This window comes from Haplochromis burtoni, unplaced genomic scaffold (assembly GCF_018398535.1).
Source record: "Haplochromis burtoni strain Fernald_Lab_line unplaced genomic scaffold, NCSU_Asbu1 Contig_581, whole genome shotgun sequence".
In the NCBI taxonomy this organism is placed as follows: Eukaryota; Metazoa; Chordata; class Actinopteri; order Cichliformes; family Cichlidae; genus Haplochromis; species Haplochromis burtoni.
In genome coordinates, this window is record NW_024582942.1 from 13075 (window position 1) to 28315 (window position 15241).

The 15241-nt window shown below is 46.6% G+C and overlaps 1 protein-coding gene across 1 annotated transcript; it reads left to right on the forward strand.

Annotated features, from left to right (window-relative positions):
• The first annotated feature begins 302 nt into the window (after positions 1–302).
• On the forward strand, positions 303–12371 carry LOC102301918 (metaxin-1). The gene is made up of 8 exons (XM_042214516.1): positions 303–449; positions 5055–5124; positions 5210–5289; positions 6949–7041; positions 7124–7306; positions 9835–9911; positions 10321–10478; positions 11904–12371. Exons 1-8 carry the CDS (start codon positions 369–371, stop codon positions 12137–12139), a joined length of 978 nt encoding a protein of 325 aa, XP_042070450.1. The 5' UTR covers positions 303–368; the 3' UTR covers positions 12140–12371.
• The last annotated feature ends 2870 nt before the right edge of the window (positions 12372–15241 follow it).

The window sequence follows — 15241 nt, forward strand, 5'->3', positions numbered from 1 at the left end:
CTGGTTTCTGTCCGGTAACTGTTGATGCTCTGGACTTTCTTAAAGGTGGTTCAGGAGTTAAACAGCTGAGTTGTGGACTCGGTCTGAGTGTCCTGCTTCATGTTTTCTAAGAATAAATAAATAACTGTATTTATCTGACCTCCTGCTGTGATTGGTGAACGCCTGCTGAGGTTTCCAGGGTGCTAACATGACCCCACCCTGAGTTTTGCTAGTGGTGCTGATGATAAGTACTTGTTCTTCTCTACGGATTACTTCTCTGGATCGAAAAATAAAACATTTTATAAATCCTTTTACTTTGAAATGCGTTTTTACAAAAGACTTCATTTGATAGCTGCTTCCGGTGTGAGAGGTCACCATCCGGGGTGAAGATGGCGGCGCCCGATGAGTTGTTTTGCTGGGAAGGAGACTGGGGTTTGCCGTCGGTCAGTACCGACTGCCTGGTGGTTCTGGTGAGTGTCCGCTAACACCGGGCCCGGTCCCGGCTCTGTGCCCGGACGCGTTCACGCTCAGGGGCGCGGGCCGGGTCTGTGCTAACGGCTGCTAATGCTAACGCCTCAGTAAGCGTGCGTTAGCGAGGTTTCATCATAAAACTGCCGGCTGCACGGAGCGTGATCGATTACTCACGTAAACGGTAAAGTGATGACTCCACAACCAGACTGCAATAAACCGACTTTAGGCGGAAACGGAGTTTTTCTTTCATTTGTTCTCAAAATAAGTGAGCTTGATGTCCATGTGGCTCAGCTGGAGGTGAAACGGGAAGTTTTCTGACCGATCAGCGGTAACAATAACAATATTCAACAATGATTGGCATGGTTCCTCTCGGCTCCTGTAGAGGGGGACGGATCGATCCAAGTATCGATAGTGTCGATACTAAAGCTGGTATTGGTGTCGGCTCGATAGTAGTGCGATAGGATCGATACTTTGTTTCTATCTGCTAAGTTTAATGTAACTAGATCTCATAAATCATAGCACACTGCTCTCTTGTACATCATCTGCCTTGAGTTAAAAGTATTGGTATCAGCAGTACTGGCTCTTTATTTACTCGGCATCTACATTTGCAGTATCACACAGCACTAGCTCGCCGTGGAGCTTTGGAAGGTGGAAATGCTCCACGTTCAGTCTGGAGCTGATCTGATTAAAACATGAATTTCATGGTTCGTGAAGCAGTGCTTCTGGTTGATGTGCAGGAAAGTCTGACTCCAGGGAGGACTTTGGATTTTGTGTGTTGGGTCTTTTCCTTCTGTGGTGTTTTGAATGACAGCAGGGTCTGTTTTGTGCTGTGTGACAGTGAGATTTAGAGCGCAGTGATGAGCAGAAAAAACGGCCGATCGTTCTATCGTTCCGTTTGGAGTTGTGCCTGTGTGCTGACTGAAGCCAGATCTCTGGCTCGCATCCTCATGAAGAAGGATGATGGTGGAAACCAGCTCTTTCAGTGCCGGCTGTAGTGACTCCAGCTCACCTGTAGGAAGTGAAGTACAGCTCAGATGAAAAAAGCTTCTGATGATTAATACAGTAAAAATCTTTCTCATTCATACCCTCAAAATTAGATTATGATATTTCATTTGCAGTAATTATATTTCTGATGCTATGGACAAAAATGATGTTTATTCATATGTGGGTCACATCACCAGCTCCTCATTTCTCACAGTTGCTCCCTTTTTTGATGCTAAATCACCATCAGAGGCCGACGTGGCTTTTGTCCCAGGATCGTCTCGCTGTTGCGTGTCCTAGGGAACTTGAGCACAAGGCGTTGCTACAGCAGTAACAGATATTTTGATATCACATAAAAATTAATTGTGGACGATCTGACATGACACAGCTGTACAAGTCCCTAAATGTACTATTTCTTCAGTCAGCAGAGCAGTGTTGTTACAGGCCTAACAGGACCTGCTGTGATTTTGCTCCAGTGGGCATGTCTCACCCTCCTGCTTTGGTCCTGAGCCCAGAGAGAGAGGGCAGAGCTGGAGCTGCCATGGTTCCTGCAGTGTGACTGTTTACTCGTCCTCAGTGGACGGGAGGAAGAACTGCCTGTTATTTTAAGCTTTCTACTGTTATCTAATGTATTTTTTATTACACACTGTATTCAGAGTCCAGATGTAATAATCCATCCATCTGTTTTCTTTGCCTTTAATTAATAATATAATATTAATAAATGAATTCTAAATCTGTCTCTCACCAATAAATAGTCATTGACCTGTAGTTCCTTATATGACCACCAGATGGCACCAGAGGTTCTTTTATCGACACGTTCGTCAGACATCAGCCTCAGTTTCAGTTTTACATCAGTCTAGTGGTTCAAATGTGTTTTTAAAAGTGCTTCAAGTCGCTGTGTGTATTAAGCTGCACTTTGTGCTGCTGGTGTAAGGGCGAGGACAGCTGGTGATGTAACGGGGAAGCATTGACTGTTTCATGACTGTGTCCCTGAAAAGTTTTATCTTCTGAATTGAGAAACACCCAAAAGTCTCCATAATTCCATCTGGACACGCCTCAGTGCCTCACAAAGGAGGCGCACAGGAGGAGTCCTGGTCAGAAGCTGGAACCGTCCCCCTCTGAGCTCCTCCCACCTGACCAGCTCCTTACCCTGTGTCCTGATGGTGCAGGCATTCACCAGCAGACGCAAACAGTCACACTGCTGAGCGAAAAACTAAACTTATGGACAGTGTAGAAATATTTTCTTTTCTTATGTTTTATAATCAGCAGCAGCAGTGTGTGTGCAGCAGTGTGTGTGCAGCAGTGTGCTGCTGCTAATGCACTTGTCTTAATTTTAAACAACAGAACTGCGTCATCCACAAAGGCAAAGAAACGAGCCCGTTCTGTAGGAGCAGAGCTGTGACTTTCTAAAAACGGGGGACTTGTCCTTTAAGTGGAGGCATTAGGTGTAGTTAAAGACTCGCGACCACCCAGAATGCTTTGTGGCTGCAGAGTTTCCATTACTGCCGTGGTCCAGAGACTCTGGTGACAGTGTGGGTACGATGATCCCCGCCTGCTGAGGGCCTCAGAGCTCTGCTGAGTGATTAAAGTTGATTGAAACATGTTTGTGTTGGACTGAAATCACACAGCAGAGCAGCAGTGCATGCTGGGTAATGACGGGCGCCTCAGCAGCGGTTGGAAAACACTAATGTGTCACTGCTGCTGTTTTTCCAAACCACCGGAGAAATGTGAATCCACCACTGCACTTTACACTCAATCAGAGCTTTCGTGGTTTTCTTATTGTGGTCTCAGCAGATAGGAGGCGGAGCTTCAGCCGTCCACACAGGTGAAGTGAAAGACTTTCAGCACTTCATCGTGACAAAGGATGTCTTCCTGTTGGACGGAAGCAGCGCGATGATGTGTGTTTTCTTTTAAGCGTCTCTCAGTCGGAGTTGTTATCTCAGCGTCCAGCTGTGACCCCGGCGCTCGCAGCCTGTTCTTAACCGAGGTCACGAACAGGCTGCATTTATTCAGATTAAACACATTTATCACCATTTTTATTTGTGATGTCGTTTTGCTCACATTCAGCTTCTATCATTTGTGAGATGCAGTGTTATGAAGCGTTTGGTTTTACTGGGAGTCATGAGGAATCTTTCCCTTTGTTTCTACATGTAACTGTTTAGCAGAGGAGTGGACGACACTCTTCTGTTTTCAGCACATCCATCGCGCCTGTAGAGTGACTGTGCAGCCCGTGTCACTGAGATCAGCTCACGCTCTGCCACAGCTGCGTGGAACAAACAGCTCCACTTTCATCGTCCTCTGACTTCACTGCTGCACATTTATGGGGAAATTCTTCCTCATTTTTTCTGGTTGTAAAAGCAGAACGAGGCTCTCGACTCTGAGCGAAGCTTTTATTCTTTCTTTCCAGAAGAATTGAGTCAGCTCCAGCTTTTACTGTAAGAGCAGTCGGTCCCCCGCTGCTCATTACTAATTATCCTCTGACCGTTACAGTACTTTATTTTAAATTGCAGGCAATTGACAAAAGACAGAGAACATAAAAACCATTGTGTGATGTGACATTTTGGTTATTTTCAATCATAACTGCATATTTTTGAGGCAAAACACTCCAGGAAAACATGAAGTTCTATGAACACAAATGCACTAATAACGATCACCAATATACTCGGGGAAATATCGACCCGTTTCTTGTATCCAGCATTACGCTCCTCTTGTTTTTCACAGCTTCCCAACTTTTTATAAACCTTTTAATATTCAGGGAATCCAGCTTCCAAGTTTGGCCACGCCCACCTTTAGAGGAATGTGTGGGCATAGTAATTCAAAAACTCTTCGTGTGAGCGGGACCTCGTTATAAGGTTGTTTTTGTTTCTGTCTGGCAGAAATAATTGGGTCAGTGATTTTCTGACTGAAGAGAGGAACAGAGAGGCTCCAGGAAGCTTTCAGGTGTTTGTCTTACAGCAGCTCTTTGAGCCTCGGGTCAGCAGGTCTCCGGATAATGAGCGTCCTCGTCCTCGCTGACTGACGGTTCTCTCGGTCTGCAGCTTTGTTTTCAGAGGTTTTCTGGTCCCAACTCTGGAAAGTCTGATCTGATCGTAACATCGGGGCTGTAGTTTCTGCTGAACGAGTCCTTGAACTCGTCTGAGTTTCCCGTGAAGACATCATGTCAGTGTGGTCTGAGTGGGTTTGCTCAGGCTGCCTGCTTGGCTCCACACATGGAAATGTTGCTCAGTCCAACACTGCGGTTCAGACTGAAATGTCTCAACGACCGTCGGATGGATTGTGATGAAATCAGGTCCAGACGGTCTGTTTCCTGGATGCTTTTCTTCTGACAGGTCCATCAGCAGGTCAGCGCTCCCACAGGCACAAAGAAGGAAGCAAAACTAAACACCAGGGTAAACAATAAATAACGTTTGTTTAGAGTGTGGAGCATAAAATGCAGATTCTGGACTCCTGAAAGTTCACTTTCATTCATCTGGGGTCATTTTTGCCGCGGTCATAGGGGTCGTCCTTTGTTGCAGGCCTTCACAATACAGAGCAGCTTGACTGTTGCTGTGAGTTGGTGCTGTATAAAGAAAACAGTTTGAATTGTGTTTCTCATGTGTTGTCCTGTTTTCTTTTTTTTTCAGGCCTACGCCCAGTTCGCTGGAGCTCCTCTCAAACTTCGAAAGATCTCCAACCCCTGGAGGAGTCCCAGCGGTGAGGCGGCTGCGCTGCAGACACACGAAGAAGAAACTCTGACTTGTTGAAAGCGCTTATTGATTTTTGTTTTTCCTGTCTTCAGGTTCTCTTCCTGCTCTGAGGACCAATCAGAAAGAAACTCTGTCCCGACCCTCTGACATCATCATCCACCTCAGAAAACAGGTAAAACCTCGTTCCCAGGGTTACGGTCCAACAGAAGAAACAAACGTCTTTAACATTCAAATGTTCTGTTGGATATTCTAGAATGAAATCATCACTCTCAGGATGGAAAACAGAAGCAGAGCTGCGAGGAATAAAACTCTGATTGCCACTTGTTGTTTCTGCAGTCAAAACTTTTCCCTTTGCTGTGTGTGTGTGTGTGTGTGTGTGCACGTGTGTGTGTGTGTGTGTGCACGTGAAGAGTGGCGTGCATTACTCAGACTTGCTCAGCCTGCAGGGGTTTGATATGCTTTCTGATCACGTTGTCATGATTGTTAGTGTGGGTGTGTCTCTGCACCTGCTCACTGGAATAAAATGAGCTAAAGCTGCTGTCGAGCTTCCAGGTTTGCTTCAGCGTGGTGCGGCCTGCTGTTAAAGCGGCATCGTAAGCCCAAACTGGAAGCGCGTCTTTGACATTTGCTCCTGAATATCTTTGAGGAAGAAACTCTCAAACCCAGTGATAACAGCAGTTTCTGGCCCACACCCCCCTCGCTGAGGAGCTCGGCCTTCGTTCAGCAGCTGGAACACATTACCCAGCATGCTCGGTGCCTTCTCCATTTGGTGGGTTGTTCAGAAACCACAGCGACAGGAAAGCTGTTGAAGAAGCTCGGAGGAGAAAACTGCTGTAAGGAAAAACCGTCAGCCCTTCAGCTCCTCTCTTTCTTTACAGAACTTGTTGCCGTTCTGCATCTTCTTGTGGTGTTCTTGCCCCTCGGGGCCCCGCTCGTGTGCGAGGAGGACTTGTTAAGTGTGCTCTTAATGCTGCGTGCACTCAGCTGTTGATCAGAGCGGCTCATTGAGCGTGAATTCAGCAGCAGCTCGCTCTGTTTTCCCTGCTGCTGCCACTGTATGCAGCTGCTTGTGCTAATGAGGAAACATGGAAGCAGTTCAAACCGCAGAGACGGCAGCAGCCTGTAAACCCTCCAACACACACTAAAACAAACACCTTCAGCTCCTCTCGAGCCGTTCCTGCAGACGACCGAAGCTTCAGAAACTGAACTTGACTCTAAGAGCAGCTGAAACTCTCACATTTTGTTTGCTGTTGTTCTAATAAAGCTGGAACTGTAATCCGTTTACAGCTTGTTGTAAAACTGACGCATAATGCAAATGAATTTTGCACTGACATTCCTGCTAACATGGAGCACGCTCCCGTTCCCAGCTCTCATTCCTTCAAACAGCATCTTAACTGCAGTATTGTGCGTGTCCTAAAACCTGCTGCTACCCCAGTCCTTCCAGTACTCCCAGTGACTCGATAGCTTGTAGAACCACCTTCAGCAGGAATCATCTTGTGCATGGCTTCATCAGTGTCTCACATTGTTGTGGAGCATCTCTTCTTCATGCCGTAGCTTCAGTTCATGGAGGTTCAGGGAGGCAGTAGATAATATGAGACAACGAGGACGCTAAGATGTGATGTGGTAAATAAACTCAGACTGTGCAGCCAGTTCTTGTTTTTCAAAGTCGTTGAACATTCAGGCACAAATCACTGACAACAACAGATTCTAAGTGTTTAGAAGCGACTGCAGAGAGCTCCTTTTCCTTTCATTGGAGCATCATTAACCTGCTCCACTCTTTGTTCCTGTTTTATCGACGTTTAATCCTGATGTACTTTTTTTTTCTTCCCAGAAGTTCAATGCAGACTACGACCTGTCGGCCAAGGAAGGCGCCGACAGCCTGGCCTTCATCTCTCTGATGGAGGAAAAACTCATGCCGGCTCTGGTGAGACGAGTTTCTCTGCTAACGAACCGAGAGTGCGTTTCTCCTGAGCTCGTCCCTGAATCTCTGGATCAATCCTCTGCAGATTTACACTTTCTGGATCGAGCCGAAGAACTACGTGGACGTGACTCGGCGCTGGCACGCCGAGCACATGCCGTTCCCCCTGAACTTCTTCCTGCCGGGACGAATGCAGCGGCAACAGCTGGAGAAACTGCGACTGCTGCGAGGAGACGAGAGGCTGGAGGCCGGAGAGGAGCTGGAGAAGGAGGTGAGCGCTCGGAGGGGGAGGAGGTCAGAAGAGATCGAGCCTCCTCTGATTTACCAGCTTCAGAATAAAACAGCTGATCGAGATCAAGATGATCCAGATGCCATACTGTGAAGTCATTCTTTAACATTTTATAGGCAGTAAATTCATCTTCGATACATACGTAAAGCCTGTTATCTAATCTAACTTGTGCATTTCTTTCTTCCCTTCCTCCTCGCTCTCTTTTTCCCAACTTCCTTCCTTTCTCAATAAATCCCAGCCTTCTCTTTGTCCTTGTGTTTATAAAAGAAGTGAACGAATTTCCCCTGAATTGAAACTCCAGCATGAGAATAAAAAGTGAGGTCACCGTGTCCGTGGAGCGTCCACCAGACCCCCCGCTTTTGTGAAGGAAACACTGACTTTCAGCCGGCAGCAGTGACAGCAGAACATGCAGAAGCTCCGCGGTTTTCCAGTTCAGACACAGATATCGTTTCCATGTGTTCGGGCTGCTGAAGTGGTTGGAATGAATCTAGACTGAAAGGAAAACTTTTTGTCAGCGGAGCTTTCTGTTGGAAAAGTGCACATGCAGAACAACCAGTCCGCTTTGGACAAAGGTCAGAGGGCACGCTGCGTTCAGGGGAAGGTAGTTAAAAAGCAATTTGTTCCTGTCAGTGCGGAAACCTTCAGAGTCGACTTTTCAGGAATGAACGATCGCCGAAGTTGCCTATTTTCCAGGGTTGTTTCCTCTGAGTTTGACTCCCCTTCAGGTCGTAACCAAGATAAAGACGTCACGGTGGATGGTTCATAGAGACGTAGTCTGGCTTGTCAAGCAGAAACCAGTGAGGCTGGAATTTTGAGTATGTACAGAAAGGGGAATAGAGATGCCAGGAAGCAGAGTGAACTAGAGGGAAAAAGTCAGTCATGGAGCCTGAGGGTGATAGCATCAGTTGGTCTGATGGTTCATCCAAGAAGAGGATCTGGACAACATATGAATCACAGTTTGGATATTTGTGATCCCAGGAGAAACTCTGGTGGCGTTTCAGGCCTGTAACTGATTTTTAAACCTCAGTACCGCTTCACGATGATCGTTGTGGGTGTAGACTATCAGATGGTAACTGAAAGCCTCGAGGGCTTCTCTCTTTGCTTCGCACATGCACTCATGCAGACACGAATTAAAATTCGGTGCCCGTTTCGCCCGCTGTGTTCAAGGCGGCAGAGCAGCATGGCGGCTGTATTTATAATGGATTCAATCAAAGTTTGAGAAAGTCTCATTTTATTGGAAGTTACACATTACATCGACATGGTCATCTGGATGAACCGGCCCTTTAAATGTCCAGAGTACCCGATACAAATGGAAACTCTGGGCCAAAAACACGCCTCAAGTCCAACAGCATAATATTAACATCCAGATAATTCAGTTATTAATTTGATGTCACGCTCTTTAAAATACTGACTGGGTAAAATATGAATGTACTGCCGAGTGTTTCTGTCATCTGGAGGGAAACCGTAGAAGAACTGCCTGAAATGTTGCACAGAGTCGACATTTTTTGTGGTCGGCACCGATGAAGTCTGAGGTGTGTTTGGATGCTCCAGAAAAGTGAGTTCGTCAGACACTTTTCCCCTGGAGACTATAAACACGTCAGACTTTGGTGAACATTTGGCTGTGCTTGAGGCTTTAATGCTCGTGTTTGAGAAGCCCTTTCTAAGTGACCGTGCCAAAGACGTTTGGTATAACCCGACCTCAGCAGTCAGTCGCAGGAGTTTCTAAGGCATGAAGAAAGGGATTGATGTGCTCTCTTTGGAGGTGTCCAGTGGAGATATTAACAGCTCTCAGTGGTCATAAAGGCATCACACCGTGCAGACTTCCAGCACAGGAGTTGGACACGGACCTTTGGCCTTGGCCATGTTAGTTCCTTGCTTTAGCTTTCACAGTTAAATTTATGGTGGCCCTTGGCTTTTTAATGCTTGGTTTCAATAGCACTAAGTCAGAGGAGCTGGTAATGGAACAGCTGTGTACACAGTGAGAGGAGGAACAATGAACTGCAGGAAATTTACTCCAGACAAGGAGGACCAAGGTCACAAGCATGACATCCAGGCAGCTCGAGACCCCATTGTAGTTTTGGCAGATTTAAGGTTAAAGGTTGGGAATCGGGGGCAAGTACTCGAGCCTTTAGAACTGAAGCTTCTCGGATGAGAGGTGAAACATCTTCAAGCAACTTAAAGAAGTCCAGACACTTTTCTTTCCAAGCTCCTTAGACTACTCGAGACTTTCCATCTTGTGAAGTCTGGTAGGACAAAGGGCCACATATGAACACACCTCTGGGTATCCCAAGGCCTCTCTTCTACCGTCCCAGTACCAGGAACAGAAAAAGCCCCAAAAGCTCCAGCACGAGACGACAAAACTGGCCCGGAGTTTTTTTGTTTTCAGCTTTTTAGCAGAAGCAGAATTCCTGCACCCTTTGAGCCTTTTTTACAGATATTGTTGATCTATAAACTGAAGCTTCTGGCTTTGACCCAGTTTTGTCTTTCTGTGTCTGTCTTGTGGTTTTCAGTTGTACCGAGATGCTGCCGAGTGCATGAACCTGCTGTCCCAGCGACTCGGCTCTCACAAATTCTTCTTTGGAGACTCGTAAGTTCATCCACACGTTAACGTGAAAACACGAAGTTGGCTTTTCTCACAGGCAGCGCACTTGTATTACTCTGGGGAAACTTTGAAGATGGTCATTAAGTTAAAAGCTTTTCTAGAGGTGTTTCAGGCACCTCCACCCAGGAGGAGACCCGGGGCCGCTGGAGGGTTCGGGAGAAGGAGGTCAAATATACGTTAGACGATAGATTGATGGCTATCATTTTGAAAAACACTGTGTATCATGTTAACTGTGGTAAAAACTCTTGTAGACACCCTGTGTTCATGCACGTCTGTCCTCCTTATGTACCTTACTGCACTGCATACAGTGATGCACTCAGTAATTGTCACTGGGAGTTGCAGTGGTGACACCAGATTATTGGACTTTGACCCTAATAAGCTTTTCTCCCTGCAGGCCTTCCTCTCTCGATGCCTATGTCTTTGGTCACCTGGCGCCCATCCTGAAGTGCAAACTGCCCAATGGGAAACTACAACAGCATCTGAAGTCTCTCGACAACCTGACCAACTTCTGCACCAACATCCTGCAGCTCTACTTCCCCAAAGACGGCCGAGGTGAGGCACACAACAGTCCGAGAGCAGACTTCTCGAGTCCAGGACGAGGCTGGACGCCGTCCCGCTCACTTCAGGACGTTTTAATCTTCTGACAAATTGTTCGCAGACTTTAAAGTGAAACTCTGAGAGAGAGATGTCTGAAACCATTAATACGAGAAGTAACAACAGTTCAAGCCCGTCAGCATTTTTTGCCTCTGAGATGTTTTGGAATCGTTTATCCGTCTGAGATTGATGTGACATCGTGTAAACCGTCACTCTAAACAGATTGTCTCATTTTAGTCTGAAACGTGTTTTCTGCTGTTTGACTTCTGCCGTCACTAACGAGGAACGAAGATGACATCAGGCACACATGTTGTAACACTTAGGGGGAAAAGACCCGGGACGCTTATCGGAGCGCTGTCACAAAGACGATGTTTGTTTTATTGGAGAGATTTTTGTTGTTGGTGCCTTTTAGAAAGTTTTGGTTGTAAACTTGACACCGTCTGAAACGCTCCCAGCTCGCTTTCATTTCAGCACACAGAGTATTTCCAGTAGTCAGAGTCTTGTGTGGACCGTTTCCTGCTGTGTGAGCGGGGACACCAGTGGAAAAGTTCCCAGTTCAATTCAGATTTAATTATAAAGCACCAGTTCACCACAACAGTCCTGCTTTATGCTCTAAATTAAAGAGACTACAGCATCAACCTACAAATCTGTGACGCAGCACGTTACTACTACTTTACTTTTTTAGTTACATTGTTTCACTTGAAAGAACAACTTTTAAAAGCCCACTCACATGTTCTAAGAGCATGGGGTCAAGGGTCAGGGTGCTTGTCATTGATGGTTCAGCTTTAAACCTAAACCATAGCCACAAACCCTGTGAAGGATCCTGGGAGCTTTTGAATTGTAGCTCGTGTTAATGCAACCTGCAGCGGTTCCTGATGGTCTACACAACTTCGTCTTATGCTTCAGTAATGTGACATTGACACGTTGTTGTGGTTGACATTTTGTTTATTGCTCCTGGAAACTCTGACATTAGTGTTCAAACTGGTGCTCGAAGCGCGCCGGGCTCTCTGGAGCTGCTGGATGATCACAGCTCAGGAAAGAAATGAAGCGCTTCGCCTCTTCGATAGGAAGACGAGAAGCAAAGTTTTCCACAGGAATTCTCGTTTCCAACTGCTGCGGTGATTTCCTTATGTGTCCTGTGGGAATCCCTGCATTGATACGGCAGCAGACCCGGTCCGCACACTCGTATTTCCACCCCAACCGAGGCAGAAAAAGTCAGAATGTGCACGATGAGCCAAAATGGCACCAAAGTGCACCAGCAGCTGTGATGTAGTGTTTCACGCTGCGGTTAGCGAAGCCACCGTGAGCGAGCAGAAACTGCCTAGAGTAGAAACACAGTAGAAACACGGCTGACATTCTCCCCGTTGTTGTTTTTTGGTTCAGAGAGCTTCAGTCAGAAGACTTCCCCCCACTCTGAAGGCGGAGACTTCGACCACGTTCCCAACAAGCGGAGGAAGCAGTTCCTGTCTGCTCTGGTGGCTCTGGGCGCCATGCTGAGCTACGCCCTCCTGACAGGCATGGTGTCAATCCAGCACGCCCATCACGAGGCGCTGGAGGAGCCGCCGGACCTGCGGGACATCGGCTCCCATCACGACCACGAGGACGAAGGAGACGGCTGAGGACGACGGGCAGAGGCCGCCGTGGGACTTCGCGGACAGCAGTGAAAATGTTCAGGATAAGATCCAGGTGCAGTTAGACAAAGTTTGGGTCCATCTGACCAAACAGGAAGCGTCAGTGTGAAGTTTATCAAATGAAAAAATAATTTATCGACACAAACGAGCCTCTGTGGACAGGAAGTGGAGTTTGGTGCTGGTGTATGTACAGAAATGAATTAAAGGAAAAGTGGAGTCACATGGTTTTGTTTAGTTTTCATGTGTTCTGTTTTATTTTCAACATCATATGAAGCAAAGGGAGAAGAAATGTTGACAGCGTTCACTACTGATGCATCTTTGTTCTGAACATGTTTCAGCGTAAGTTTCATGTGACGACGACACAAGAGAATAAAGCTTTAAATGCAGACGGATGGCTCCGTACTCATGGAGGATTCAAACAAAGCTTAATTTTGTGTTCATTTGTTGTTTTGTGGCTTAAATGATTTTTTTCTCCGTATAATCAACGTCACCAGCAGCTGTCTTCACTTCATCTGTGGAAGTTATCAGCGAATGACAGAGGGGAGGTGCACAGAAGCAGAAGAGCGCCTAAACCAGCACATATAACAACAACTCGTTACCAGTTGTTATTCATGCTGGAATTCTACTGGCTTTCAACCTGGAGTTTCATTGATTTTGGTCCAAATTACCACATTTCCAGCGTGGTTCCAGTCACCAACTACTACTTTTTCTTCTGGTTGCTCGCTGTAGGGGGCGCCACAGCAGATCATCTGCCTCCATCTCCTATCCCAACATCCTCCTCTGTCATGCCTCTGCATGTCCTCCTTCATCCATGCTCTTCTCCTCCTGCCTGAAAGCTCCATCCCCGCCTCCCTCCTCTGCACGCGCTCATTTCTAATCCCGTCCATCCCGCTCAGGAACATCTGCAGTTCGGCCTCCGGTGTCTCCAAACGATACATCAAAGCAGGTCTTGCCTCCATCTTTAAACTATCCTGTCACAATAAACGGCTCCCGTCTCCACCCACTCCTCTTCACCTCTCTTGTGTGCTGTCTGTTGCTTTGGAGCCCAGGTATTTAAACTCCTCTGTCTCTCCTTCCCTGCTTCTGTCTCATTCACACACATGGATTCGTTCCCAAACCCGAACCCGAGCTTCACCGTCTTGGTTCCACGACAGCACGGTGACTCTTCCGCTCATTTCCGTGACCTCTGATGGAGTTTATCTCCAACAGCAATTTGAGGTCTTATTTAATACAACGTGATGTTTATTTGATCAAGTATGCTCCCTTCTCGCTTCTGTTCAAATCTTCTGAGCCAGTCAGAATAAAGTTTCCAGACAGTTTGAAACTGGGGAGCTGCGTCACAGTGCGCTGTAAGATAAATAAGGATTATTGTTTGAGCTGGTAATCATGCTAAGCCACTCTACTAGTTTAGGAATGAAAACATGTTGCTGAAAATGAGAAGTAAGAATCATCTGGACTCACTCTGACTGAAACGAGAGGTCACGAGAGGTGATTTTACCGTAAACTGGACAATGAAACAACAGCAGACAACATCCACATGTCAGGATAATAGAAATGAATGTTTTTGACCCACCCCTCCGCCCCGAGACTCCACCCATCCTGACCGGGTCTGGACCCCGGGGACGTACAGCTGCACATGACGCCACCTCGCAGGAATCCTGGCCTGGCTTCTGTTCGCCCACTGCGTGCTGTTAACGTGCGTGCCCCCCACCCCTCCTGCTCTGCTGGGCTTAATGAGCTGATCTGGAAGCAGTTTGAGGAGCTGGATTCTTTCTCCAGACGCAGTTAAGACAGAATTACAAACTCTGTGTGACACTTTTTCACTCCTCACACACTTCTGCTTCAGACTGAGGAGGCAAAAGGAGCCGGAGGTCTGGAGGTGGAGAGGTGGCGTTTCCTTCCTCCCCTCACCTGCTGTTAAACACGAGTTTCCATGGCAACGTGCTGGAGTCAGAAACAAACAGTCTGAAAGCGTGAGAGGAGGCATGCAGGGAGGACCGCAGCAGAAACCGAGAGCTCGCCTTCTTTGTGTTGCTGATTTCATCGAGAATCACTCCCACGTTACGTTTTCACTGAAGCTCGCTTCTCTCCTTTACATCAGGACGGGAGCCTGGAAACCTCCAGCGCTTCATGTTCAGTCATGTTTGTGATGAGGACTTTAGAAACATTAAAATCATGAATCCATGGATGTTTTCATGTGTGTTTGTTTGGCTGCAGGGCCCTGCGACCTCTTGATGCCTCTCAGTCTGTGCCAGCTTGGCCTTGAGTAATTCTTCACACATGAATCCTTCTGCAGAGCCTGCCCATCTAAGACACGCCCACCCATCTAAGACACGCCCACCCACCAACCAAACAATTTAGTTCAGACAGCTTTAAAAAGTAATTAGTAACTAATTACTGATTACTTCTTCAAAAAAGTAATCCAGTTGCTTTACTGATTACTTACATTTTTTGCTGATCAAAAGTAATTAGTTACTTAGTTACTTTTTAAAAACATGATACACAACCTGAATACGTAATAAAGCAACAGACCTTTCAGCCCATTTCTAATTTTTATGCATAACCGTCATCAACCCGTTCTCACTCCCAAAGCGTAACATTTTACGCTAGGTGACAAATCGTCACCATATTACGTTTTCGGCTACCCACCACGTTCCTAAATGACGACCTCGGAAAAAAGAGGAAATATGAGAACCGTCTGGACTGAATCTACACATGTTCGCTCTTTTTCTTCAAATCGCTTAGAAACACGCTATTTAACATCATTAAAGTCCTGGTTAAGTTCAGGAATAAGGTTATGGTCAGGGCTAGGGATAAGGTTAAGTTTTGGGCTGGAATACAGGGCTGGAACGTCTATTACCGCGGGAGCGTCATTGCACTGGATCCCAGCCATAACCCGCCGCGTACCATAAGAACGCCGAAGGTCTCCTTTCGCGTTCCTCAGGAACGCCGCGGGACGTGACAAAACGTCGACATGTTACGCCTCGGGAGTGAGAACGCTCTGTCGTCATATAAAATTGAATCAAATGGAAAGCCTCTTTTTAAAACTTGTTTAATTACTTTTAAACTTTTAATTTTATGCATCAAGCA

Bases quoted from the DNA above. Each gene is read 5' to 3' on its own strand.
- LOC102301918 (XM_042214516.1), top strand. From the start codon at position 369: ATGGCGGCGCCCGATGAGTTGTTTTGCTGGGAAGGAGACTGGGGTTTG. The intron at 450-5,054 runs GTGAGTGTCCGC...TTTTTTTTTCAG, and splicing joins CCGACTGCCTGGTGGTTCTG to GCCTACGCCCAGTTCGCTGG. The intron at 5,290-6,948 runs GTAAAACCTCGT...TTTTCTTCCCAG, and splicing joins TCATCCACCTCAGAAAACAG to AAGTTCAATGCAGACTACGA.